The sequence below is a fragment of the Lissotriton vulgaris genome, chromosome 6 (genome assembly GCF_964263255.1).
Source record: "Lissotriton vulgaris chromosome 6, aLisVul1.2, whole genome shotgun sequence".
Taxonomy (NCBI): Eukaryota; Metazoa; Chordata; class Amphibia; order Caudata; family Salamandridae; genus Lissotriton; species Lissotriton vulgaris.
The window spans coordinates 1,770,902,728-1,770,928,967 of NC_141694.1; the positions used below are offsets into that span (position 1 = coordinate 1,770,902,728).

Consider the following 26,240-nt stretch of genomic DNA (forward strand, 5'->3'; position numbering starts at 1 on the left):
TGATTTTTAGTCTGAAAGGATAACAATGCTCTAAATAATGCTCAAGAGGAAGCATCAGGCCAGTCTCTGGGGCAGGTGTCCCTGCGTCAGTGGATGACCTTTCTCCACTGGACAAAGGTCACTGGATGGCGCTACGACTGTCACCACGGTCTCTGAGGCTTCTCCTATCTACTAATGATTGACTCAAGCACAGCGACAGCAAACGCAGCCGAGGCTGCTGGATATCTGCTGAAAAGGCAGGCGTCCCTTCCGACCCATGGCAAGCATATCTGCAATATTACGTCATCACAATCACAAACAAGAAATCCAGTTCTTCCATGTACACAATAAATAAATGACAAGCAGCACATCAAAATAGTGACCCACAATTGCTGATTTCCAACAAAAAAACTGTTTTCCTTGGCGAAACTTGCAACAAGGATGTGCATTATAACATCATCCAGCCTCACGTTTTATTTGATCACTTAAATGGGATAAAAAATCCTGCCCAAAATCTGACCCATTGTGACTCGTGAAATGGTAAAACACAGATGAACAGGTAAAAGAACACACTAGCCTGCACTCTCCTGTGTCCTTATTACTCTCAATTAATATAATCCTATGTTAGTCACATTAATACAAGCAAACAAGACCATCAGAGCAGCAAAACAAATGCAAACCTGTTACTGGTGTGTCCTCATCACTTCCTAATTGTAAATGATTGTGCGCATTTCACCTGCAGCAATATTTAAAGAGAGTTCACTCTTACTGAATGTGCTCGTGTAGAACAAACCGGGACCTTAAATGCCTCGTTATTCCCCCGAAATCCGAAGCACACGGAGGCAAAGTGAATATGGCCAGGATCACACAATGTCATAAACTGAGGTAGCTAGGATTCTGGAACTTACATATCACCGCACCCCACATTGAAGGCGAAGTCAAAAGGTGGAGCTGACTGTCCAGCGTGCCTGGTGAACCGGAAGTGGGCAAGTTTGAGGACATTGTTCTTCTGGGCACAGTATTCTAGAAGCACTGCTTCTCCCGTGGCTTTATTAAAAATAGAACTTTTGCTTTTGTCAAATTAATATCTTTGGACACATCAACATCCCTCTAGGGCACGCGACTGTCCTTGATGACGACCTGGGCTGCTGTTGAAATATTCATATAAAGCCTTGCAATATCTATTTAGAACCCTACACAACCTTTCTTTTCAGTAATATAGCTGACATATGTGTATTAATGCACATCATCAGACCAGAACGACTTTCTTCCTAGCAGCCGTCTTTGAAAGGACTGGTTTGTATGTTTTTTTTGCTCTCAGTGACATACTGATGAAATGGGTTCCTGGTTTACTGATAAAAAGCTGTATATTTTGTAGGCAACTTTGCTCCCTTGTTTTTCAGCGCTTATTCCCGGGGCTTGTTTAGGTGAAAGGGTTCTAGCAGGTCTTCGGTTGTGGCTTTTTTGTGTCAATTGGGATAAGCACGTTAAACCAGTCAACTTTTTTTCAACTTAATCTGTGGCTATTTTCATAATGTGGACAATGCTCCCCGTTTAAGAGACGCAGAAGGGTGATTGGACTACCTGACTGGCTATCAGGTTGTCTTTGCCAGTGAACATAATCACTAGCGTCATACAACATGTATGTGTGGGTCCTTTAACTGATTACTTAAAACCTGGGCTGCCAGGGCTTCCATTTGGTCTGCCACTAGTCCTTTCTCGATGTTGTTTCCCCAGATGTTGAAAATACTATTAACAGGATTTCTTTGGTCACAATTTGTTATGGTAGGGCCAGTTTCAGGGTGTACCCGAAGAGAGAGGATTTTTTTTCTGTAAAACAAACAGTAGTGAGCTTAATTAATAAGCCAAAACCCCAAGGAAACCATACAATTAATCAAAAAAGTATTGTGACATGTAATTAGAATTGATAAAGACTGAACATGTTGTTTGTATATAAATTGATGTTTTTTAAATTTTATTTAAATTATTTTCTTCATATTTTTGTTAGACATTTCTTATATAGAAATACATATATTGCATTAAAAAGTCAATAACATACATTTTATAATACAGGAGATATGTGAAAACATACTAAACCACAAAAAGAAAAAAAAGAAAAATAAGCAACACAAATGACAATGATCTTAAGTAGGGCTAGTGGAGTAAGCAAAGCGGTGGATGGAAACTCAAGAGAGAGGAGTCATACCCTGCAGATGAAAGATTTTTCCTACGTCAAATGATGTGTCTGAGTTGATTAAATACAGGAGGATAACTACTGTGTATTGGACCCCTTTTCATTTCAGTGCTTTATGTACGTTACCCCAAATTGGCTCCTCCCACATTTTCTTCTACCAAACCAATTGATGTTGCATTCTGTTGGAAGCATTTGTCTATATAAGTGACCTGCAAGTCTGTAAGTTGGATGGAACAGGCTAGTGGAGGGACAGAAGAGGGAAGAGTCTAGAAAGTTTTAATTGAGAGATCATAGTAGTATGATGAGGTTTGTGAGGAGTAAAAAGATAGATGTAGGAGGGAAGCGTCTCTAGAAAGGGATTAGGTTGATCATGGTAGTAAAATGAGGTTTGGGATCAGTGGAGGTGTACCTGAGGGAAGAATTTAGAAAGGTTTATTTGGGAGATCATGGTAGTAAAATTAGGTCTAGGGTGAGCCAAGGAGGGTCACCCCAGTCAGAGAGTGGGGGTAGAGGATATATCGAGAGGGGTGTAGGGTGAGACAGAGTATTGCATTGGAGACAGTCAAAGGTTTTTTTTTCTTCTTCAGTAGGAGTAAAGTAATAAATATATAGATACATAACTACACAGAAAGGGTATACATGTACTGTATTGAGATTTAACGTTGTATTGTATAAACTCAGACTTTCAAATGTAACTGTACTTGTAGCTAATTTTTTGTATTTTTATAACTTTTTGTTTTATTATGTTATTTTATTTTAATTTTATATTTTCATTAATATTTCAATAGTGAAGCACTTGTAGATAAAATAGTTATAATATTTGCATATTGTGATGGATAAATAAAACAGAGACCTATAAGCATCTAATTAAATAACCGATATGAAAACTATGCAGTGATCTATATACATATTAAGCATAGAATACATACATTTAACCATAAGTAATATATACATTTGTTAAGCAGAACTAAGACTATCTATATATTTTTAAAACAGCCTTAATACATATTTATACAAACAAATGCATATGTATATATATATGTATATGTTCGAAAGGGTTTCCCCACTGATAACTCCAGGGAAATCACAAAAGACTCGCACTCCAGGGTCCGTGTAAGATACGTTTATTGGCGACGTGTTTCGACCAAGCGATCTTCTTCATATATATATATATATATATATATATATATATATATATATATATATATATATATATATATATATATATGTATGTATGTATATTCAAATTACAAATGTTTACATACACAGGGATATGCTGTACATTAGTGCATGAGTAAGATGGTTATGTGGGAAAGAGCCAACTCTTGAGTAGTCTTCTGAAGATATGATTGTTAACTGTAGATCTTATGTTTGGGGGTAATGAATTCCATAGTTTGGCTGCTTGAACAAACCAAATGCTTAGGTCACCAACAAGGAAGCCTAGGTTGGAGCGTAGTGTTTTTAGGTTTGAAACTGTGTCTAGAAATGTATCTGGGAATGTTGCCTTACTAGGCGTTGGTTTGTAAAAAAGAGGAAGTTGGTGTAGGGTTGCATCTAGTGATGAGGGCCTCACAATCTTATGTGGAAACGTTGTCAGCTTTGGTGAGAATTACAGTTTGCTTGAATATAACAGCTAGTCCTCCCCCTCTTTTGCTCATATGATTTTGTGTGATAGTTTGAACAGCTTCATGCAACACTGGAGCCATGTCATCTCCCAACCATGATTCAGTTATGAAAAGTAAGTCAGGTTGTGTGTCACGGAGTAGGTCATAGCGAATGATACAGCATTTATTAGTAGGCACTTTAGAGACTGTGTTTTGGTGGTTGTGTGACTTTGCTACATAGAAGAGTGAGCAGCATTTTTGAACTTTTAGCAGATGTGTAATTGGTGCTGGTATTAACTGTATGAGGATAGCAGTAGTATTGTTTTCCTAGATCGTATTCCCCGTCCAGCAGGCTTAGAAGGCATTTTGGTAAATCTGCGTGTGTAGGTGGTGGAGATGATGGTTCAGAGTGAGTTGGTGAGCTGTGTTGTTTTTATAGAGTAGCCTTGTTGTGTAATAGAGATGAAGATGCAAAGTTGTGAAAAGTGGCATATTGTTTATTTGTTTGCGTCTGTTTAGGTTGGAAGGTGTATGGGTTAGGGTTGATGGTGGAGCATGTGGGTCATGTTTTAAGGCTTTAAATCGTGCAATGGATAAGAGGTGGGTGAATGAGAGTTGTGTTGGTATATTTGTGGTAGGGATTGTTGAAGATCGAAAATTTAAGAGTAAAGATGGTATAGGATGTATTTGTGTAGACATGAGGGTGAGAATGGGTGTATGTTTCTAATTTGTGACTGGATGTATTATGAAATTGTGTGGGGTGAGACTGATGTGCTGGTATGTGTGTTATGCTTAGCTTTTGTGGAGTTGTGGGAGGAGACATTGGTGTAGCGGTTTTGAATTGTAAAGGGGGTGGAAAGGACTGTGTGTGAGAGGGGCTGGACAAGAGTTATGAGTGTTTGTGTTAGATTTGACAGATGAAAGAGGTAATATGTTTGGTGGAGTGGAGATAAAGGATTATGTGGTTGTGTGTTTTTGGTAAAAAGAGGATGGGGTTGGAGGATGATATGATGGTATAGGTTTTCTGGTGACAGAAAGGGGTCTGTTAGGAGCATGTAAAGGGTAGACCTGGGTTTCTGGTATGAACAGGGAGTGCGTGCCGGATGGATTAAAGTTATGTATAATGTGGCTTTGTGTTGTGTTGGTGATGTGTGGATTTTTTAAGTGGCAAAGGACAGCATGGTGTTTTGTGTGCGAATTAAGGTGCTATTGTGTGGTAGTTGGGGTAGAAGGGCGTATAGGTGTGGTTTGTGGGGGTTTGTAGTGGTTGTTGAGGCACTGAAATGTGGATAGGGTTTTGTTGGTAGTAAATATGTAGAGTGCAGTTGCTGTGAGTGTGTTATGTTTGATGGTCTTGATGAGTTAAGGTGGTGACTGATGAATGAAAAAAAGAGCAGCATTTTTGGCCCTAGGCCTGAACGGTCTCAAACAGACAACTGCCTTTGTCCTCTCCACCCTTAGTAGCAACGCCTGGGCTGAGACACCCTGAAACCTAAGGTTAAATAGCCGTAGGTCAGGTGACCTTTGGCCAATGGGAACTCTAGCACTAATTCTACCCAATCAGAACCTTAGCCCTAAGCTCTAGGACCAATCGGAGACCTGGTCTATTCAACCAATCGCAGCCTAAGCCCTAGCAACCAATCAAGACCTAAAGCCTAAGTCCAATAGAAACCCTACTCCTAGGAACCAATCGGAACCCACAGACCTATCTGCCAATGAGAAATCTAACCTGTAGTGTCCTGCGAATTAGAAAGGATGGAACTCTTTTGGTTCCAGATGGGCTCTTTAGAACTGATGTAAGTGCTAGAGAGGAATGCACTGAAGGCTAGTTTAGAATGTGGAGTTCCCGGTTACACGCAGAAGAATAAAGATTGTGTTTTACTAAGCTCCATTTGTGGCATAGTCCTTTGTGGGTACCCCGGCTGGGGAGGATGCTGCAACTTGCAACGAGGATGAGTTAAGTAACCCTTCGCCTAATGCATGTGGAGTCAAAGCGCAACTCCAGCCACCATAAAGAAGTAAAATCTTAATGAAGCATTGCAAAGTAATCTTCTTATCGATGATCGAGGACCTGCTGGTCAGATCATACGTAAAGGTACAGCGCTGCTACTCAATATACAAACAAAACAGGTGATGGACCGAATGTGGATCAATGTCACACACTCACCCCAGTCCAAAGATCTGGGCCCAAATCCATCGTTTTTTTGCACTCCACACCACCCTGGGTTAGACAATGGCGATATGCAAATCAGCTCTGACCCTGTGCCCCATGGGAACAGTCCAGTCCGAACTACAAAAGCCATGTCCTTCCCAGAACGGAATCAAGCATCCGAGGACCGGACCGGTTTCGAGGTAACACCTCTCATCAGCCCGGCTAGCTTGACTCCAGTGGTGTGGAGTGCCTGGGACCCACGTCTGGGCATCCCCAGCGCACTTAGAGCGGAAATTGCAAACAAAACAGGTGATGGACCGAATGTGGATCAATGTCACACACTCACCCCAGTCCAAAGATCTGGTCCCAAATCCATCGTTTTTTTGCACTCCACACCACCCTGGGTTAGACAATGGCGATATGCAAATCAGCTCTGACCCTGTGCCCCATGGGAACAGTCCAGTCCGAACTACAAAAGCCATGTCCTTCCCAGAACGGAATCAAGCATCCGAGGACCGGACCGGTTTCGAGGTAACACCTCTCATCAGCCCGGCTAGCTTGACTCCAGTGGTGTGGAGTGCCTGGGACCCACGTCTGGGCATCCCCAGCGCACTTAGAGCGGAAATTGCAAACAAAACAGGTGATGGACCGAATGTGGATCAATGTCACACACTCACCCCAGTCCAAAGATCTGGGCCCAAATCCATCGTTTTTTTGCACTCCACACCACCCTGGGTTAGACAATGGCGATATGCAAATCAGCTCTGACCCTGTGCCCCATGGGAACAGTCCAGTCCGAACTACAAAAGCCATGTCCTTCCCTGTAGTTCGGACTGGACTGTTCCCATGGGGCACAGGGTCAGAGCTGATTTGCATAAAGCCATTATCTAACCCAGGGTGGTGTGGAGTGCAAAAAACGATGGATTTAGGCCCAGATCCTTGTACTGGGGTGAATGTAAGACATTGATCTACATTCTGTCCAGCAAATTGTTTTTTGTAATAAGCTACTCAATATACAGTCACATGTAATTTGGAGCGTGAACGCCAAAGGCAGATGCAACCAGGTTTTCAAAAAGCAGCTATTGATAATCAACAAGGCAAGATACCAGTACAATTAGAAAGTGGTGAAGACAAAGCATGGAAAAAGACACATAAGAATAAAATAGTTATTTACTCACCAAAACTTGAGTGAAGTGTGCTGGTACGATCTCAGCGCCAGGCACCACAACCCAGATCAAGCATAGGGGATGTGTTTGACAGGTGCGCGACTATCGCCACAGTTTACTTGCCAAAGTTGGGTTGACTTTGAATGCAGACAGGTATAAGTTCCATAAGATAAAGCTAAAATTCTTCAGCCATATATTTTTTGATTAGGTTAGGACGCCAGATCCTGTTAATGTACAAGCGCTATTAAATTCTGATCCCCGCAAAATGTTTCCATGGTACATTAATTTCTTGGCACGGCCAGTTACTGTAAGTGATCCGTTCAGAGACTCAATGAAAACATTTTTCATTTCATTGGTCACATGAATGTGAGAAAGGTTTCAGGAAAATTAAACAAGCTATTGAGATGGTACCTGAAATGGCATATTTTAATCTGAAGCTTCATACAGAGGTTGTTGTTGACACTAGCTGAATGAGGTTAGGCGCTATCTTTGCATAGCACAGTGGACCCCTGAATGCTCAAAGGCATATTGTGGCATATGCAAGTGGAAGCTTGTCCCAAACAGAACGTGCTTATTCACAACCGGAGAACGAAAGGTTATCTGTGGTATGGTCTTGTGAATATTTCCATGTATTCCTGTATTGAAAATGTTTTACAATAAATGATCATCAAGCTTTATTGACTATATTGAGAAATCCAACGGTCAAAATGGCTCCTCGCATTGATTTATGGGGACTACAGTTACAAGAGTAAGATTATACCATTGAGCATCATCCAGGGAAAGATCAGAAACCTGCCGACTATTTTTCCAGAGTGCCTATAGAAGGTTACGGTACTCCATCGAAGAAGGCTGAGGCCTATATCAACTTCATTGTAAAATCCAACACACCAGCTGCCATTTCGTTAGCCCAGATTATCACTGCAATGAGCCATGATAGTGACGTGTTAAAGCTAAAGGATATAATTACACATCGTAATGGTATCAACATGCTCGACCGCTCATCAGTGAGGGTGAATATCAAAAGTACAAAAAAATCAAGGATGAATTGTCTATAACTCAGGAAGGAATAATATTAAGAGGATCGAGAATTCTGATTTCGGAAAATCTGAGACAGAAAATCATTGAGCTAGCCCATGAGGCATATCGTGGAATTGTTGCCATAAAACAAGCTCTCTGAAACAGAGTTTGTTTTTTATACCTTGATGACAGGGTTGAAAAGAATTTAAAGGTCTGTCATTTATGCAACTGCCTTTCTACAAAAACTATTTACCACACCTTGAACATGTCAGAACTCCTGAAGCATGCATGGGAGAGAAAAGCCATTAACTTTTTCGGTCCACTTGACAATGGACATCATCCATTGATGATTATGGATGAATACTCATGATTTTCACTAATTGAAGACATTTCATAAACAACTCAAGAATGAGACATTGAAAAACCAGATGGCATCTTTCCGACATGGGGTGTTCCAGCCATAGTGAAGTCTGATAATGGCCTGCCTTTCAATAATCGAGAGTTCAGAGATTTCTTAGAGCATTTGAAAATAAAGCATCAAAAGAGCACACCTATGTGTGTACAAGCCAATGGACTTGTTGAACGTTTTATTAGTACGCTAAAGAAAGCAGTGCAGCTGCTCGAGTGGCATACTCCTGAGAAGCTCAATTTAACAATTGCATTGAATTCTACCTTGAGAGCTTATCGTTCAACACCCCACTCGACCACCGGTGAAAGTCCAGCGACTTTGATATTCAGGAGAGCAATGAATACCAAGTTACCTCAATGGACCAATCAGAGAAAGAAAGATGAGACGACAACTCACAAGTAGGACTTGGTTAACAAGCAAAAGATGAAAATGCATGCCGAAAAGAGACAAAAGGCAAAGAACATGCTCTTTAAGAGAGGAGATCCAGAGCTCGTACAATAAATACAAACAAAATCGGATACTCCTTTTGATGCAGAGCTCCTCTAAGTGGTGTCTACTAAGGAACAATGGTGACTACCCAGCACCCTTAGAAGTCTATTACCCAAAACTCTTCTCATTTCCGGCACTTGGCCAATCATTCATCAGATCTAATAGTTGTTACAGAGACTGGGTCTGAAACATCAGCAACTACACAGTTGACGCAGATCCTGGACATCGTTGACTACACCTCCCAGTTTACCAGAACAAGATTGAGTCGAACAATTAAAGTGCCAAGAAGACTGATTGAAGAGATTTGAATGTATATGTCTACCTATATAAATATTTTGTAAAGAAAAAGATGTTTATGTTTAAAAGAGGTGGAAATGTAGTGTCTTGCAAACTACACATGATGGAACCCTTTTGACTCCAGATGGACTCCACAGAACTGTGATGTAACCAGTGAAGGCTGGTTTAGAATATGGAGTTTGCGGTTACAAGCAGAAGAATAAATATGTGTATTACTAAGCTCAGTGTGTGGTGTAGTTTTTTCGGGGTATCCAGGCTGGAAAGGACACTGCATTAACACAGGTCCGGCTTTAGCGCTGGTGGCGTCCTGTGCGACAATGTTTGTTAGCTCCCCCCCCCCCATGACCACCTCCACCACAGATTCTCTCACTAGCACTCTTTAACAGTGACCAAGGGCCTGATGTACAATTCTTTTTAGCGTGTGCAAACGGGTCCTGTTTGCGCATGCTAACAAGTGTGGGCCCATGTACAAACAGTATTTTGCGACTCACAAATAAATTGAGACGCGCAAAATACTGTTTTATAACTCGCTATTAGGAAGGGCCGTTTTCTTCTTAATAGCGACTGCAAATCAATCAATTAATCAATCAAAGCATTTGTAAAGCACACTACTTACCCGTGAGGGTCTCAAGGTGCTGGGGGTAGGAGGTGCTGCTACTGCTCGAAAATCAAGGTCTTGAGGAGTCTTCTGAAGGACAGCCATAGGTGGATGGGAAGGGTGTTCCAGGTCTTGGCGGCGAGGTGGGAGAACGATCTGCCGCCAAGGTCACTCTTCAGATGTGGGGGACTGTGGCGAGGGTGATGTCAGCAGAGCGGAGCTGGTGGGTGGGGGTGTAGAAGCTGAGTTGTCTGTTGAGGTACACTGGTCCGGTGTTGTGTAGTGCCTTGTGTGCGTGGGTGAGGAGCTTGAAGGTGATCCTCTTGTTGACGGGGAGCCAGTGCAGGTCTCTCAGGTGGGGTGTGATGTGGCTGCGGCGAGGGATGTTGAGGATCAGGCGCGCAGAGGCATTCTAAATGCGTTGAAGCCATTTCAGGAGTTTGACCGAGGCTCCTGCGTAGAGGGTGTTTCCGAAGTCCAACCTACTGCGGACGAGGGCCTGGGTGACCGTTCTTCTTGTTTTGGTGGGGATCCACTTGTAGATCTTGCAGAGGGTGTTGAAGCAGGAGGAGGAGACGGCGTTGACCTGCTTAGTCATGGATAGGTTGGAGTCAAGGATGACTCCTAGGTTGTGTGCGTGGTCGGTGGGTGTTGGAGTGGTTACCAGTGCGGTCGGCCACCAGGAGTCGTCCCAGGCTGAAGGGGTGGGTCTGAGGATCTCTGTCTTGTCCGAGTTCAGTTTCAGTTGACTGTTCCTCATCTATTCGGCGACAGCCTTCATTCCTTCTTGGAGGTTGGTTTTGGTGGTGTGGGGGTCCTTGGAGGGACAGGATCAGCTGGGTGTCATCGGTGTAAGAAATTATGTTGAGGTCATGCAGTCGGGCAACGTGAGCGAGCGGTGACATGTAGATGTTGAACTGCGTTGGGCTGAGGGATGAGGCCTGGGGTACGCCGCAGATGATCTCGGTGGCTTCGGAGGGGAAGGGGGGGAGGCGGACGCTTTGTGTTCTGCCGGAGAGTCAAGGAGGTGGTCCAGTCCATGGCCTTCTCTTGGATACCGGCGTTGTGGAGGCATGTGCTTAGTGTGTGGTGGCAGACCGTGTTGAAGGCAGCTGATAGGTCCAGAGGATGAGGGCCGCGGTTTCTCCGTTATCTAGCAGGGTCCTGATGTCATCGGTGGCAGCGATGAGGGCAGTTTTGGTGCTGTGGTTGCTGCGGAAGCCGGACTGGGACGGGTCCAGGATGCTGTTCTCATCTAGGTAGCGGGTCAGTTGTTTGTTGACGGTCTTCGGATGACCGTAGCCGGAAATGGGAACAGGGAGATGGTCCGGAATTACTTGAGGTCCTTGGGTTCCGTCTTGGGCTTCTTGAGTAAGGCGCTGATCTCGGAGTGCTTCCAGCTCTCCGGGAAGGTAGCTGTCTTGAAGGAAATGTTGATGGTTTTCCGGAGATGGGGTGCGATGGTGGTGCTGGCTTTGTTGAAGACGAGGTGAGGGCATGGGTCCGACGGAGATCCTGAGTCAATGATGTTCATGATCTTGATGGTGTCGTTGTCGTTAATGTTGGTCCAGGAGAGCAGACGGTTGGTGCAGATGGTGGTTGTGGGGGCAGAGGTCTTAGTGGTTGTAGGGCAGTCGTGGTTTTGAACCGGTCGTGGATGTCTGCGATGGAAGAAGGTGGCCAGTGAGCCAAACAGGTCCTGCGAAGGTGGGATATCGTTGGTGTTGGAGCTGGGGTTGGAGACTTACTTCACAATGTTGAAGAGCTCTTTGCTGTTGTGTGCATTGTTGTCTAGGCGGTCTTTGAAGGAGGCTCTTTTGGTGGCCCTGATGAGATGATGGTGTCTGTGGGTGGCATTCTTGTGGGCTGCATAGCTGTCCGGTGTTCGTTCCCGGAGCCAGTTCTTCTCTAGCTTCCAGCAGGTTAGCTTTGAGGTGGCCTCCAAATGAAGGGAGGTGGGAGGGAAGAGCAGCTGAGAGGCGGGAGCGGGGTGGTGAATGGGTGAGCAGAGGGTCAGGGCCGCAGGGACGCAGCAGCCGGAAAGAAACGGGTGAGGGACAGCGGGGGGAGATACGGGAAAACCGGGCACAAGAAATGCAGAGGGAAAACAAAATTAGGCAAGCAAAGCAAATTCTGGCAAAAAACAATGCAGCAGCGTGGGGAGCAACGTGCCTGCGAGCAGGGTGAGAGGTCGTTCCTTTCACCGTGTGCGGCCTCCATATGAGGGAGGTAAGAGGGAAGAGCAGCTGGGAGGCGGAAGCTGGGTGGCGAAAGGGGGGGCAGGGGGCGGGCTGCAGGGACGCAGCAACGAGAAAGAAACGGATGAGGGACGGCAGGGGGAGCAAAAAGAAAACCGGGCACAAGAAATGCAGAAGGAAAACCAAAACAAAGTCTGGCAAAAAACAATGCAGCATCGTGGGGAGCGACCTGCCTGCGAGGAAAAGCTATGTACCAATGTTTTGCAACCGCAATTGCGGTCGCAAAACACTCGCAAATTACCACCTACTTCAAGTAAGTGGTAATGCATTTGCAAATGGGAAGGTGTCCCCAGGGGACCCGTTCCCCTTTGCAAATGCATGCAATATTCTTTTTTAAGGGCAGAAAGAGGTCCCAGGGACCACTGCCTGCCCTTAAAAAAAAACAGAAATATATATATTTTTTTAATGCATCCCGTTTTCCTTTACCAAAGGGGATGCACTTAAAAAATAAAAAGAAAGCTGCTTTATTTAAAAGCAGTCCCAGACATGGTGGTCTGCTGATCCCAGCAGGCCACCATCCCTGGGAGGGCATGTCACTCCCAATGGACTCACAAAATGCGAGAGGCTCATTATTATTCATTATCCTTGCAATTTGCGACCCCGTTGGGAATCGCAAACAGTGTTAAACACACTGTTGTACATGCCAAATAGCGCCTCAGCAATTGCAAGCCTCAAATGTGACGCAATTTGTGAGGCGCTATTTGGCAGGTCGTACATCTGCCCAAAGTCTCCATCACCACTCTTTCTCAGATGCATTGAATTAGTTATATAGCACCACTCATACCAGTGTAGGGTGTCAAGGCACTTTGGATCACACACACATTGCAAAGAGACAATCAATCATACATGTGTAAATGAGTGTATAGGAAATGTTACATAAGCCAAAGGACTAAATGTGTAGGAGTCGCATATCATCCATACTGGTAGGCAGTATAGTTTAAGAGCGCTTGGTGTGGAGAAGCACAAACACAGAGTTGAAAAAGAAACAGCATAGTTGGAGGTTTTCTTTAATAATAAGAATAGATTTCCAGCCAAATTAACCCTTTTTGCAACATGAATCAATGTTCTAATGTATACTTTGCAGTGTGTATGAGGTGCTATGATGAAAGTTAATAGCTCACGGCTGTAGATTAGGACTGTAAGTTATAAATCACAAGTAACAAAAGGATGTCTCTTTTAAAAGCTGTAACCTGCTGATCTGTGTACATTATATGCACTCTCTACTTAGTACACGTTCTTTGCAGCAGGCATATTAACCCTCTGCACTAACTTCGCATAAGTCAAATCCTCAACTATACAAAACACTGATCTCTCTCTAGGAAGATAATTAATCACAGGAGTTATCTTGACATTTTTGTGAGGCCTGGTAATTGCCCGAGGAAAGGAACGCTGCAGCAGGTGCTTTAAAAAGAAAAGAAACTTCCAAACACGGCGCCCCCAGGAAGCCAGCACTCGGTGTGGTGGCACCGGTTGCACCGCCCTAGCGCCGGCCCTGCATAAACATAGGCCCTAAGTCCAAAAGACACCCTAGCCCTAGGAACCAATCAGAACCCACAGACCTATCAGCCAATCAGAACTCTAACCCTAAGCTATAAGCCCTATATAAATCCTAGCCCTAGGAACTAATCAGAAACCCAGACCTATCAGTCAATCAGAACTGTAACCATAAGCCCTAGGTCCAATAGAAACCTTAAACCTAGGAATCAATCGGAGCACAGATGCAACAACCAGTAAGAAACACATATAAGAGGCATGTGACCTTAAACACGAACTGGTGGGAAGAGAGGTGCTCCTGAAGTCAGAATCTCCTTGGATACAGACAGGCTCAATCCACACTTTTCAGTTCCTGTTCAACCCTACAGGGTAAGGCTCATCAAATCTAAAGCCACTAAAAATACTGCTTTTCGAAAGATTTAAACAACTTGCTTTTTCTAGCAAAAAATGTGTGCTTCATACACTTTTTAAACCTTAAAGCAGATTAAGCAGTCTCTTAAACACACTCTGGTTAGCCTCTGAGGTTTATTTTGCCTTTTTACCTTGGAAAAAAAGGGGCAGGTGGATTGCCTTCAACAGGCTTTAGCACACTACAGGGGAAAACTAGGAAAGAAATTTAAACAGTCATGGGTAGAAAAAAAACCGGCTTTAACACCTTCGCTGCGGTGGCTATTCGGCCGCAGCACTAAGGGGGCGGGGTGGCCGAGAGGCGCGCCCATGCTGGTGACGGAACCGCTCCGTCACCAGCCTCGGTTGAGCAGTGCTCATGACGGAGCGGTTCCGTCATGGCCCCGCCCGCTCAATGGAATGCCCAGCGCAGGCGCGGAATCCGCGCCAGCGTGGCAAGCGGGCCATAACGGAACCGCTCGGTCATCAGCACAGCGCTACCGCGGCTGATGACGGAGCGGTTCCATCATCAGCATCGAAGGAGTTAAAGTACAAATTACACAGAAACCGAGAGGTAAACAGTCACGGGTAGAGGAAAAAAGCTATTTTAAAGTTTCAAGAATACACAGCACAAAGTTTGTGTTCATACAACCTTCTTCTTTTGCTCACTAGACTGTTTAGGGCACAGAGAAAGTGAGGCTACAAAATGGAGGTACTTACGCCTGGACGGTTTCTCGCTCCAGTAAGGCCTCGTTTAGTAGGTTGTTCAGCTCCTGCTCGTTCTGCTTGGCATCGATGACTCTTTCTGCGAGGTCACGCAGACGCAGGCGTCGTCGGGGGTTGGGAAAGGAAGGATTCACAACCTAACAAAGGGCAATCGAAGAGTTAGAAGCAGCTGTATATGGGGACATTACTGCTGTTTGGAATCGCTTTGCAGCAGGTTTTTGGTTGTAAGAACAAAAGGGACAGGCCTGTCTTTTTGTACACTTTGCTTTGCACTACTCTGCACCCCACTCAATGAGGGAAAATAAAATAAAGGCCATGAAATATCCACATATAAAATGTAATTTTAGTTCTTTGTACAGATTATCATCAGCAATGCTTCTGTCAAGTAAGCATGGCTGTCATAATGACGCTGTATGCCATGTGGTCAGTGCTGACTTTAGGGATGTGGTTTGTGCCATCATATATGATGTCATCTTTGGTAACAAACAAATGTGGGCCATTACCATGGAAAACCATCCAGTCATTGACGCTCTATTTACTTCTTGCTGCAAATTAGGCTAGCCTCACTACCCTTCTATATAAAAACACACACATCTTCTCCAAGTAATGATGTAAATATGACTAAGTGCTTTATATAAAATCTATCACATTACACTGCCACCATGTTATGAAAATGTGCAGATATCATATATTTTCATTATACACTATACAAATGACTATATATTTAGAGGGGGTATATATGAGTGGAGCGCACGAATGACGACAGGATGGTAATTTCACCAAATGAATGTCTTTTTCACACATTGCTTGGAATGTAAATGTAAATGTAAATGTATTTGAGCTTATATAGCGCACAGCTACCCGCAGTGGGTGTCCCAGCGCTTGCTTAGGGAACCCGTCCTGGTATTCCCCTGTGAGATAACCCCGGTAGGGTATCCACAAGGTGAAAGCCAGGCATCCCGCCGCGAGGGGCCGTTGTGGAGATTAAGCAAGCTATTGCCCAGAGTCGCAGAGTGTGAACCCGTGAGTCGAGATGGCACCGGAGCGAGAATTATCGAGTCCGTGGAATTTTTTAGCCCAAGACCCACCGAGGCGGGGAATTGAACCCTGGTCCAGGGCCGATCTCAGCTTCCGGGTCTGCCGCCTCTTACCCCTGAGCCACACTTCTCGATACCTCTTGCATTTTAATGTCATTTGTGATGTCATATGTGATGTGTGATTAAAAATGGGGCTCGATATGCAATGGGACATAGTATACCATGAAATGACACATTACAAGATAATGTGGCACATTGTCAGCAATACACAGAGTTTTACACAAAACATCATTTTCACTTTATTTCCTTACAATGACTTTGATTTATACATTTTATATACTTAACATTTTAAGTTGTTCCATCCTTTGTGGCATTATCTCACATTTCATTAATGATTGTTTTAAACAATATATTCTGAAATCCATGCAGCAGATGTGTCTCTAATATAACATTTACTACAGATTTGCTGCTAAATGACATTCTCAAATGCACTAGAATATCAGAGCCTAAGGACAGTATTCCTAGTTGTGTAGAAAAGACCAATCAAGACCTCTCACACATGCACAACAGGCTCTAAGTGCAGTAAAGTAAGTATTACTTTTTACATGAATTTGGAATTGAAGCGCGGGGGGGGGGGGAGGTGCCCACTTCCCCATCAATGATGTTCATTGTTTAGAGTTCAAAGTATAGAAATGCCAATTCAGCAAAGTCATGGACCATTCTTGTTCTCTTTTAACGTTTTCCATTATCCCTATACATTTTTCTGCATCAACAAATGTAACTTTGTTGGCATAAGTCACTGTCATTCCTATTTCTTAAGATTTGTTGGGGGTGAGGAATCAGGTCACACTGTCTTCTGGATAGGGCGAGGCTCACTTGCTAAGTTTACCTAGTTTAGTGCAACACAGTATAAGGTTGGTGCTATTAGATTAGTGTTGAGGGCTGAATGTCAACATCAGTAGGGACGGCTACACGGTAGTACATCTTTATCACTACCACTCACCCTTGTGTCCAGCTCTTCACCTTCATCCGGGGTTGTGCAAGTGGTGTTGATGCTCCCATTACACTCCTTTGTGTTGATCAACAATGGAGAATTCCCATGTGATGAAGTCAGGGACAACTTCTAAAATAAACAAAAAAGGTTGTCTAGCATTGTTCCAGTTACATGTACTAACCCGACTACTGATCATATCCTGGTTTCTCTAACCCAGTATAAAATCAACCCCAGAGTATACTTTCTTGTCTGCTACAATAACAAGTATTCACAAAGCCAAAAGTTCAGGATTTAACGCGTAAACATAGGCATTCATAAATTCAGTTTAAGTGTGTTGTTTTCACATTAAGGCTTGCACTATTGGCTTTGCCAATCCTGGGAAAAAAGTAGCCAGAAAAGATTGTATAGAACAAATATACGAGTTACACAATTGGATGTGACAAACAGCCCGGTGATTGGATGAACTTTTCAGATGTAAAATAGTCCCTCTTGCATTCCAATGAAAGCACTTCCTTGAAGGTGGAATGATCCGCAAAAACGTCTACAGCATGAGGTGAGAGAGTCCTCTGGCTAGAGCAAAACCCACTCTGTGTATATTTCATAGAACTGGTAACAATATGCTATGCCATGCCAACAGCTGCTGTTTGCAAGGCAATCCTTTGCTCCATGCGTCATATCTTGGCTATATCTAATACATAGTCCTATTTAGTGCAAGTAGACTATCTGCTTCTAGTACATGCACCCTTCATCCACCATTCAGCATTATATCAGGCTATTCTGCAAAATAAAATAATCTCAGCTATTAATAAAGGGCAGATCCTACACTTTACTCTCAAGGCCTGGCTGATCGCTCACCTACCATTCATTGGCATGGTCATTGAAAAGCAGTCTATGTTCAACTTCAAGGTCAAAGTAATGCTAATTATCTCCTGCACAGCAGCCAGTCTGGCGTCAGAGGGTGCTGCATCACAGAGGCTGCTACTTCCCACATGGTACCCAATGCCCCCCTAACCACAGATGAAGATGACCCCTGCACCTTGATATTGCAGGACCTCTCAGCGGCTTTTAACACAGTCAGCCATCCCACCCTCAGGCGCACCCTGGGATCCCATATGGGATTCACCAGCAATATCTTCTTCTACCATCTCAATCAACAACAGTCTGTTCATATGGGCACGTCCAGGTACCAAAAGGTCCCACAGGAGTCCATACTGTCCTTTGCCATTGACATCCTCTACATGGAGTGCGAGGTGCTCTACTCACAGATAGCAGCATCAAGATTTACTGATATGTCAGGGATACACAGCTCTGCTTGAAAGCCTCCTCTGCTTTGGATGCCCAGCACCTCAGACATGGCCTGCACATCATCCACACCTGGAGTTCCAGAGCCTAACTGAAGCTCTATCCCCCCACTACCCCCAATACAACATTTCTGTTATTTGCCTAGAACAACAATACAACCCTGCCTCAAGGACATGAACCGTGGTGGCTTTGAAATCCAACTTTCACTAAATGCCAAGTCGTTTGGATGTACCCAGGACACCAACATCACCCTCAAGGAACACAATGACAAAAAATAAAATATAAGAGAATCTGGTACCAGTTCTCTCTACTAAAGAAAGTGAAAGCATTTCTTCCAAGAAGCGACTTCAGAACTGCTGTTCAAGCCATCATATTCCCGAGACGAGATGGTGGTAACGCTCTGCTCCTGGGCCTCCCAGATTCCACAGTGGTACACTTACAGGGCATCCTACATGCTATAGCACATCTCATACACGGCCTGAAGAAATGTGATCACAGTGCTGCCATTCTGATGAAACTCCTTTGGCACCCCTTGCTGCCCTGCACCACCTTCAAAACCAGCGGTATCATTTACAAAGACATCACAACCAGTACACCTGCTTGTCCTGCAGACAAGCTCACCATCTCAGGAAGTTTTTGACACACCTGCAGCAAGAAACTATCATACACAAAAATAGTAGTTGAAAGGCAGAAGAAATCAGACATTTACCCCCAGTTATGGATCTGGGTTAAATCTATAATTTTTTTGATAACCACGCCTCCCCAGTTTGGACCCAGCATATGCATATCAATCTTGACCCTGCTCCCCATGGGAACAGTCCAGCCCAAAGTGCCAGGCCAGGTCCTCCCTGGACCGAAATACAAGCATCCTGGGACCAGTGTCAGGGTTTCACCCCTCATCAGCCAGGTATGGTGAGCACAGGATCACATCTGGGCATACCTTTCCCACTTAGGGCGTTAAAGCAAGAAAACACACAAATGATGGATGGAATACAGAACAAACCAGTCCCAGGATGCTGGTTTCCATTCCAGGGAGGACCTGGCCCTGCAGTTTGGGCTGGACTGTTCCCATGGGGAGAAGGGTCAAGACTGATTTGCAGATGGCTGGAATGGTGTGGGGAGCAGAAAAAACGATGGATTTAACCCAGATTTGTGACTGGGGCTGAATGTTAGATTTGTTCAGCATTGCCTCCATTATCTCTTCTTGTTGCATTTGTCACCCTAAGTGGGAAGGGTATTCCTGGACATGGGTCCCGTGCTCGCTATGCCACCGGATTCAGGGTAGCCTGGCTGCTGAGGGGTGATACCCCCAAAACTGGCCCCAGAATGCTTTTTGCAGTCAAGGGAGAACCTGGTCTGGCAGTTCGGATGGGCTCTTCCCATGAGGGATAGGGTCAAGACTGATTTGCATATGGCTGGGTCCAAGATGGAATGGAATGGCGAGCAAAAAACCGATGGATATAATCCAGATCTGTGACTGGGGGTGAATGGTTGATTTCGTCAGCATTCCGTCCATCATCTGTTCTTTTTGCAGGCAGCAAGCATACAGTAGACTAAGAAGAGTAAAAACAAAACAAAAAAAAGGTAGCAGCTGCTCCAATTTAAGAAAAAGTTGATGATTCAGCTCTTTAAAGAAAAGTACACCACAATGCATTAAAAGCCCACAAACCAACTACCTCCTATTGTGCCTCAGACGTCTCCTTAGTAACACACTAACAGCCCACAATTGACCCACTTTTGAGAATCTGATGTATGCTCTGCATGCTCTCACTGAGCCCCTATTATGTCCTATTCTGCTACCTAGCACAACCTTCCTGTCTTCTCGTGTAGCCCAGCCCACAGAACCTTTGGGTAAGCAATATACAAGACTGCGCTGCAACATTTGCAAGGGCATATTACCAACGATGCACATCTCATACTTTTCCATGTACAGAAATAGTAACACTTTTAGGTAGTCATTAATATTTAATACTTGCCTAGGAATCTAGAAGTAGACCTGGAAATCTTTATGAAATTCCACAAAAAATAAGCATTTGTTCCAAACTTAGTAGTCGCTCTATGGGAGTGAATTTCTAACTTTTTTCAGCATGTTATGGGACTCGGTCCTTGATCTCACCCCACGTCGCTACAATGGGAAAGACACTTACCACGCCGTTAATTCCATTCTTATTCAGCGGCTGTTTTGGCACAAGGATAAGGTAGGTAGTGATGCTCTTCTCTTTCAGGTATTCACACCTGGACCCACCATCGCCGGGCTCCACTTCAAACTCTCCCTTCAGGCAGTTGAAGGTACTCTGAGAGATGTGGACTCGCCTGCAGGACACACAGAGGGACTTTAACATCCATTGACCTAAGAAGCATTGCCACTCAAAAATATCTTTCTGATGCTAGTTTGCCACTGTTCACACACAACTATGTAGGAGAGGCATAGCATGAACATAACAGAACAAAGCAGAACTCAGAGGTGAGAAAGAAAACAAATCTTTATTAAAGGAGACAAAAAGAGACATCTGTCACTTAACCTTGAACGGGACTGCACTTGACTGGTTTTCTTCATTTCTATTCTGGGGTTTGCAGATCTGAGCTCATCCTTGTAGCAGTCACGGTTTGCTCACCTGGGCCCATATTGTATACAGTGCCCGAGGGGTACATTGGGCATGTGAATACAGTTTTTACACCACCAGACACTGAAGTATTACAGAAGAGGCCTGAGTAATTACCAGTGGCCGAGATTAATTCAATCATTCCATCCATCCCTTTTATGTATACTTTAGTGTGTCGCCCTATGTGGGATGGGTATGCCCAGATGTTGGTCCCTTGGATACTGTGTCACTGGAACCAAGCTAATGAGACCATAATTAGCGCAAACTGGTCATGTATTGTTTGAGTTACAGAAGAGGCCTGAGTTATTACCAGTGGCTGATATTAATTCAAGCATTCAATCACTTTTTTGCACCCTTTAGTGGGTCGCCTTAAGGGGGTTGGGTATGCCCAGGTGTGGATCCTGTGCACACTTTGCCTCTGGAACCCAGCTGTACCCACCTGATTAGGCCATAACTAGGGTGAAACTGGTCCTGGGTTGCTTGTGTTCCGGTTCAGGGAGGACTTGGCTTGGCAGTTCCGGCTGGACTGTTCCTATGTGGAGCAGGGTGAAGACTGATTTGCATATAGCTGGGCCGAAACTGAAGTGACAATGTGCAAAATAACGATGGATTTGGATTCTGCCTCAAAGTGCCTGAGATTAATTGAAGCATTTCATCCATCACTTTTTTGTATGTTTTAGTGTGCCGCTCTAAGTGGGACGGGTATGCCCAGATGTGGGTCCTGTGATAATGTGTTACTGAAACCAAGCTATACCTTGCTAATGAGTCCATTACTAGGAAGAAATCAGTCCTGGGTTGCTTGTGTTCCAGTTCATTGAGTACCTTGCTTGGCAATTTTGGCTGGATGGCTCAGATTAAAGTAGGGTCAAGACTGATTTGCATACAGCTGGGTCCGAACTCAGGTGACATGGTGTGCAAAAAACCAATGGATTGGGGGTGCAGTTTGAGTAATTACCCATGGCTGGGATTAATTCAGGCTCTCCATTCATCACTTTTCCATATCTTTCTCAAATACGGATAGTGGTGGTGGTGCTCATACAGCGCCCGCATGATCTTAGAAGGGCGTTCCCTCCTTTAAATAGGGTATGACCCCTTGCAAACGAGGGAAACACTTTGTATCTGCAACCGCACTGTATTGTGGATGCGGGCACAGAGGCAGAGAGGCGTCAGGAGATGCAATGCCTGTGCACCACAAAATGGTGGCAAACAGTCAGTGTGCTCCATGAAGGCAGCCATCTGGGGATGGTAAAGGAGGTCCCATGGACACAGACATCACCTTGGAGGCGAATGCAGCCACTCATTGCATCCACCTGCATTGTGATCTCTGTACCCCCTTTGAAGTGCAGTGCAGTCGGGTGCAGTGAAAAACAGGGCAACACATTGTCAGTAATAGGGTGCACTGGTCCTGTGTGCACCAAACACCAATTTGAATTGCAAGCATGGAAGTGTGCCCTATTTGTAAAACACAGCGCCTCGCGGTCTCAAAAACAGACACACCTGCTTATTGTGCCCCTGGGGTACTTTCAGTAATGCAGCCCCTGGGGGGACTGAGAGGCAGGATAACTCCATGAACAGTGTTGTGTTCGCAAAACGCTCACACACCTGACATGAAGAGTTTGAGAGGAGTCTTAGACAACTACCAATCAGGCTTGAAGGCGCTCTTATCTCGAACTGCACTGACTTCTCTATAATGTAAAAAAGAAGTGAGTTGCATTCTCTAGGTAATGGGAGCAGACTGAAGTGGCCTTCTGGTGAGACTGCCACAATAGTTTTAAATTACTAAATATATACAACTGATTTAGAAGGGAGAAACAGAGGAGGCAGGCACACAGGGAAGGAAGGCCTCTTTAAAAGTGTCACTCATTTTATTGCTGCAATGACTTAGGGCATGATTTAGGTCTCGGCGATGACTGATATCCTGTACACTGAAATACAAATCCCATTATATCCTATGGAATTAATATTTTGGCAGACGTGACATCCGTCACTGTTTTAACGAAGTAACCCGTCAGCCAAGATCTAAATCAGGCCCTTAGTAATACTAATAGCATTACTAAGGATATATAACTGATACACAACTGTTATATGTCCTCTATCCTTAAGTGGGCAACTTTAGGAAAAAACAGCAGTTATCCCAGCTAGACTGCACTCTAGTTCACATCACTTTAAAGAGAATCTGGTGACCCAGTTCAGCTGAATCACAACTGGTTTAGTTTTTTAGAGAAGCCTATTTATGCGATTATGCGGCAAGAAAAGGCAAATTATGCACAGGGCCGGACTGGGAACTGAAATCAGCTTTGCCAAACAGCTTGGCCGGCCCCCTTTGGGGGTCAACGGGGCTGCGGCCAAGCTGTTTGCAATGGCCGGTTTTGGCCGATTTTGTTACAGGGGGCCGATATTGTCAGCACCCGGTAACAAAAACAACCCCCAGGGGCCCAAACCCAGCCCCCACCCTAGCGGCCCACTGGGGAACTGTCCGGTGCCCGCTACGGCCAGTCCGGCCCTGATTATGCGGCATAGTGTGGCACATTTTGTGATAGTATTAAATCATTATTTTGTCATTGTTACATGTTAACACTATCTGGGCAAAGATTTCACCTCTTTGGTACTGGTCTGACACCCAAATGCAGCAATCAGCAACAGAAAGAAGACCAGTGAACCTTTGCAAAGAGCTTTTTATTGCACAGCAACACATGTTGCCACCTTTTTAGTAGCTTTTTATCCGTTTGAGTTAGAAACAACACATTTTAGGTTAAAATCTTAAGATTGTGCAGCATATGATGGGTTATGTAGCAGCTGGGGCAAATCCATATTAATGCAGAAAACACTGCAGCTGCAAAATTGCATAATTCCAATGGCCCTGCTGTTTGTGTATCGACATCATGTCTGACACATTATGTACGTGTGTTTATCTTCTTGATTTATTGTTACGACGGATCACAAATTGCGCTAGATGACCCCTAAAGTTAGTAAAAGGAAGTCTGTCCATGTATTGCATGCTAAGTTAATGGGGCCTGTGACAGTGCTGCATGTAGGGGGTCTTTACAGCTTAAAAGATATGGATGACACTGATTAGCACACACCCACACACCCCTAGCTCAAGAATACACAGGTCCATTCCACCTATGTGGACTGAGGCACATCTTTTAAAGTGAAAGGTGGTGCCATTTATGTACACCCAGACTCTAAAGAAGGGCTGCATAAATAAGAACGTGATGACTAGTCTTCAGCGGTGACGTACCACAAATGCTAGCATGCTAGCACGTTAAACAAGCTCGCCAAAGGCAAGGCCTAGTACCTTCTATCCAGGAATTCTTTTCGATAGTGAGATGCAGGTAGAGCCAGGGGTCTTTCTAACAGGGGATCCCTCCAGTGCTAGCTAGCCTCATCTTGCCCTCCCTAATGACCTCAGGGGAAGATATGGCATCATGAGCCAAACAGGGATATTTAGTAAGAGGTAACATATGTCTCCACCAGCACTGGTGAATCCCTCACAATCCAATGTTCTGCATAAAGCAGGGGTCAATCCCTCACCATCCAGTGATCTGCATAAAGCAGGGGTCAATCCCTCATAATCCAGTGTTCTGTATAAAGCAGGGGTCAATCCCTCATAATCCAGTGTTCTGCGTAAAGCAGGGGTCAACCCCTCACCATCCAGTGATCTGCATAAAGTAGGACACGGCAGCCGCTCCGGTACCAAATGAAGCGGTTTCATCAAACGTACCAATTTTCACTCAGAATCCAGACTTTGACTCACATAATCATTTCAGGCACTGATTTACGTTGTAACCCCAGAATAAAATTACATTTAAAAAATCACATCACTGTTCACCTGCCAGAAAGCGGTCTGCCTGTCTCTGGCATCGAAGAATAGCACTATGTGTTATGTAGGGTTTGGACTCCTCCTATGCAATCCACCCAAAACACTTAAGTATCATAAGAGGCCAGACAAAATGTACTGACGCTCTAAACAAGTGGCTCCTGGTTACTGTACTTTATCTGTCCAGTCAGCGTCATCAAGTTCTAAACCATGTGGCTATGTGTGGTACAACAGCATCATCCCTACCAGATGCGAACATCTGTGGTGAAAACAGAGTAGGTATCTATGTGCTCATAAAGTACTCACCCCGGGATCCCGCCGGCTTCCATCTTGTTTGCTAACGTCACGTCCGTTGACCACACGTCGTACTGCCAGCGCTTCTGCCCGAGGACTCCCCCGATGACCGTGCCCGTGTGCACGCCCACGCGCATGTCCACGTCTGTCTTGGTCTTCTCTCGCACATAGCTTTAGCAAAAAACAGACAGATTAGTACAGGGGGTACTGAAAATAAAACCAGTTACACCTGCCCCACCATCCCTCAGGTCCAAGACTACTGCTGAGGTTATCACAAGAGCCAGGCGCGTAACGCCCATTAGGCTCAAAGGGCTTCAGTCCCACCCCCGCCCCCTGTCGTGTGTGGCAGCCCGGGCTGAGACCGCTTCCCAGGGCACACACACAGCCGCACCCGAGTACTTCACAGGTCTTTAAAAGACGATTTGCTTGTTAATGAGACTGTGTGGTTTTTTTTCCATCCCTTCTTAGAGCCCCTGCTTCTCAACTCCCACTATCGCTAGAAGAGTCAGCCCCCGCCGCCCCGAAATTTTTTGTTGCCCCTTCTCCCCCCTCCCCCCCCCCCCGATATTTGGCTATAGCTGCGCCTCTGACAAGAGCTCACCAGCTTAACATGTATGATACAGCACCATCAGTGGCGTGGCTTCCATTGATGCAGCAGGTGCAGTGGCACAAGGGCACTGAGAGGCCGACTGAAAAACTGATTTGTATTGTATAAACAACAACTAAGGGGCCAATTTCGTTCCTTGCACTAGAGCTCATGACACAATGATTACTCTACTAAGCAAGAAAATAGCACTTTAGTTGCACTAAACAAACACTGAGGTGGCATGGTGTGCAAAATAACGATGGACTGGGATGTGGCCCGAGTGGTTACTAGTGGCGGTGATTAATTCAAGCATTCCATCCATCCCATTTTGTATACTGTAGTATGTCGCCCTAAGTGGGACGGGCATGCCCAGGTGTGGGTCCCGTGCACTAAACAAAGAACAAAGAACGTACCCCGCCAATAGATAATGTGGTCCCAGATCCGGGATCCTAGTATGTGAGGGGTGATAAACCTAGGAGTAGGTACTGTGCACACTGTCACTGGAACCAAGCTATACCCAGCTGATGAGCCCTTAACAAGGGAGAAACTGGTTCTACGTTGCTTGTGTACCGATTCAGGGAGGACCTGGCCTGGCAGTTCAGGCTGGACTTTTTCTGAACGGAGCAGGTCAAAGACTGATTTTCATATAGCTGGATCCAAACTGAGGTGGCATGGTGTGCAAAATAACAATGGCTTGGGAAGGAGCCCCCTATTGATTACCAGTGGCTGAGATTAATTCAATCATTCCATCCATCACTTTTTGTACACAGTAATAACAAAAAAAATCAAGCCGGTAAAAAAGGGAAAATTTATCTCGATTCACAGCTGCTTTAC

General features: G+C 44.7%; 1 protein-coding gene across 2 annotated transcripts in view; it reads right to left on the reverse strand.

Annotated features, from left to right (window-relative positions):
• ADCY3 (adenylate cyclase 3) overlaps window positions 1-26,240 on the reverse strand; it is a 408,762-nt gene that overhangs the window by 80,717 nt on the left and 301,805 nt on the right. For both annotated transcript variants that reach the window (XM_086928026.1, XM_086928027.1), the window contains 4 exons: window positions 24,833-24,991; window positions 20,251-20,416; window positions 16,811-16,930; window positions 14,765-14,907 (listed from right to left, as the gene is read on the reverse strand). In XM_086928026.1, the coding sequence (XP_086784152.1) occupies window positions 14,765-14,907; window positions 16,811-16,930; window positions 20,251-20,416; window positions 24,833-24,991 (588 nt within the window). The remainder of the gene's footprint in view (window positions 1-14,764; window positions 14,908-16,810; window positions 16,931-20,250; window positions 20,417-24,832; window positions 24,992-26,240) is intronic.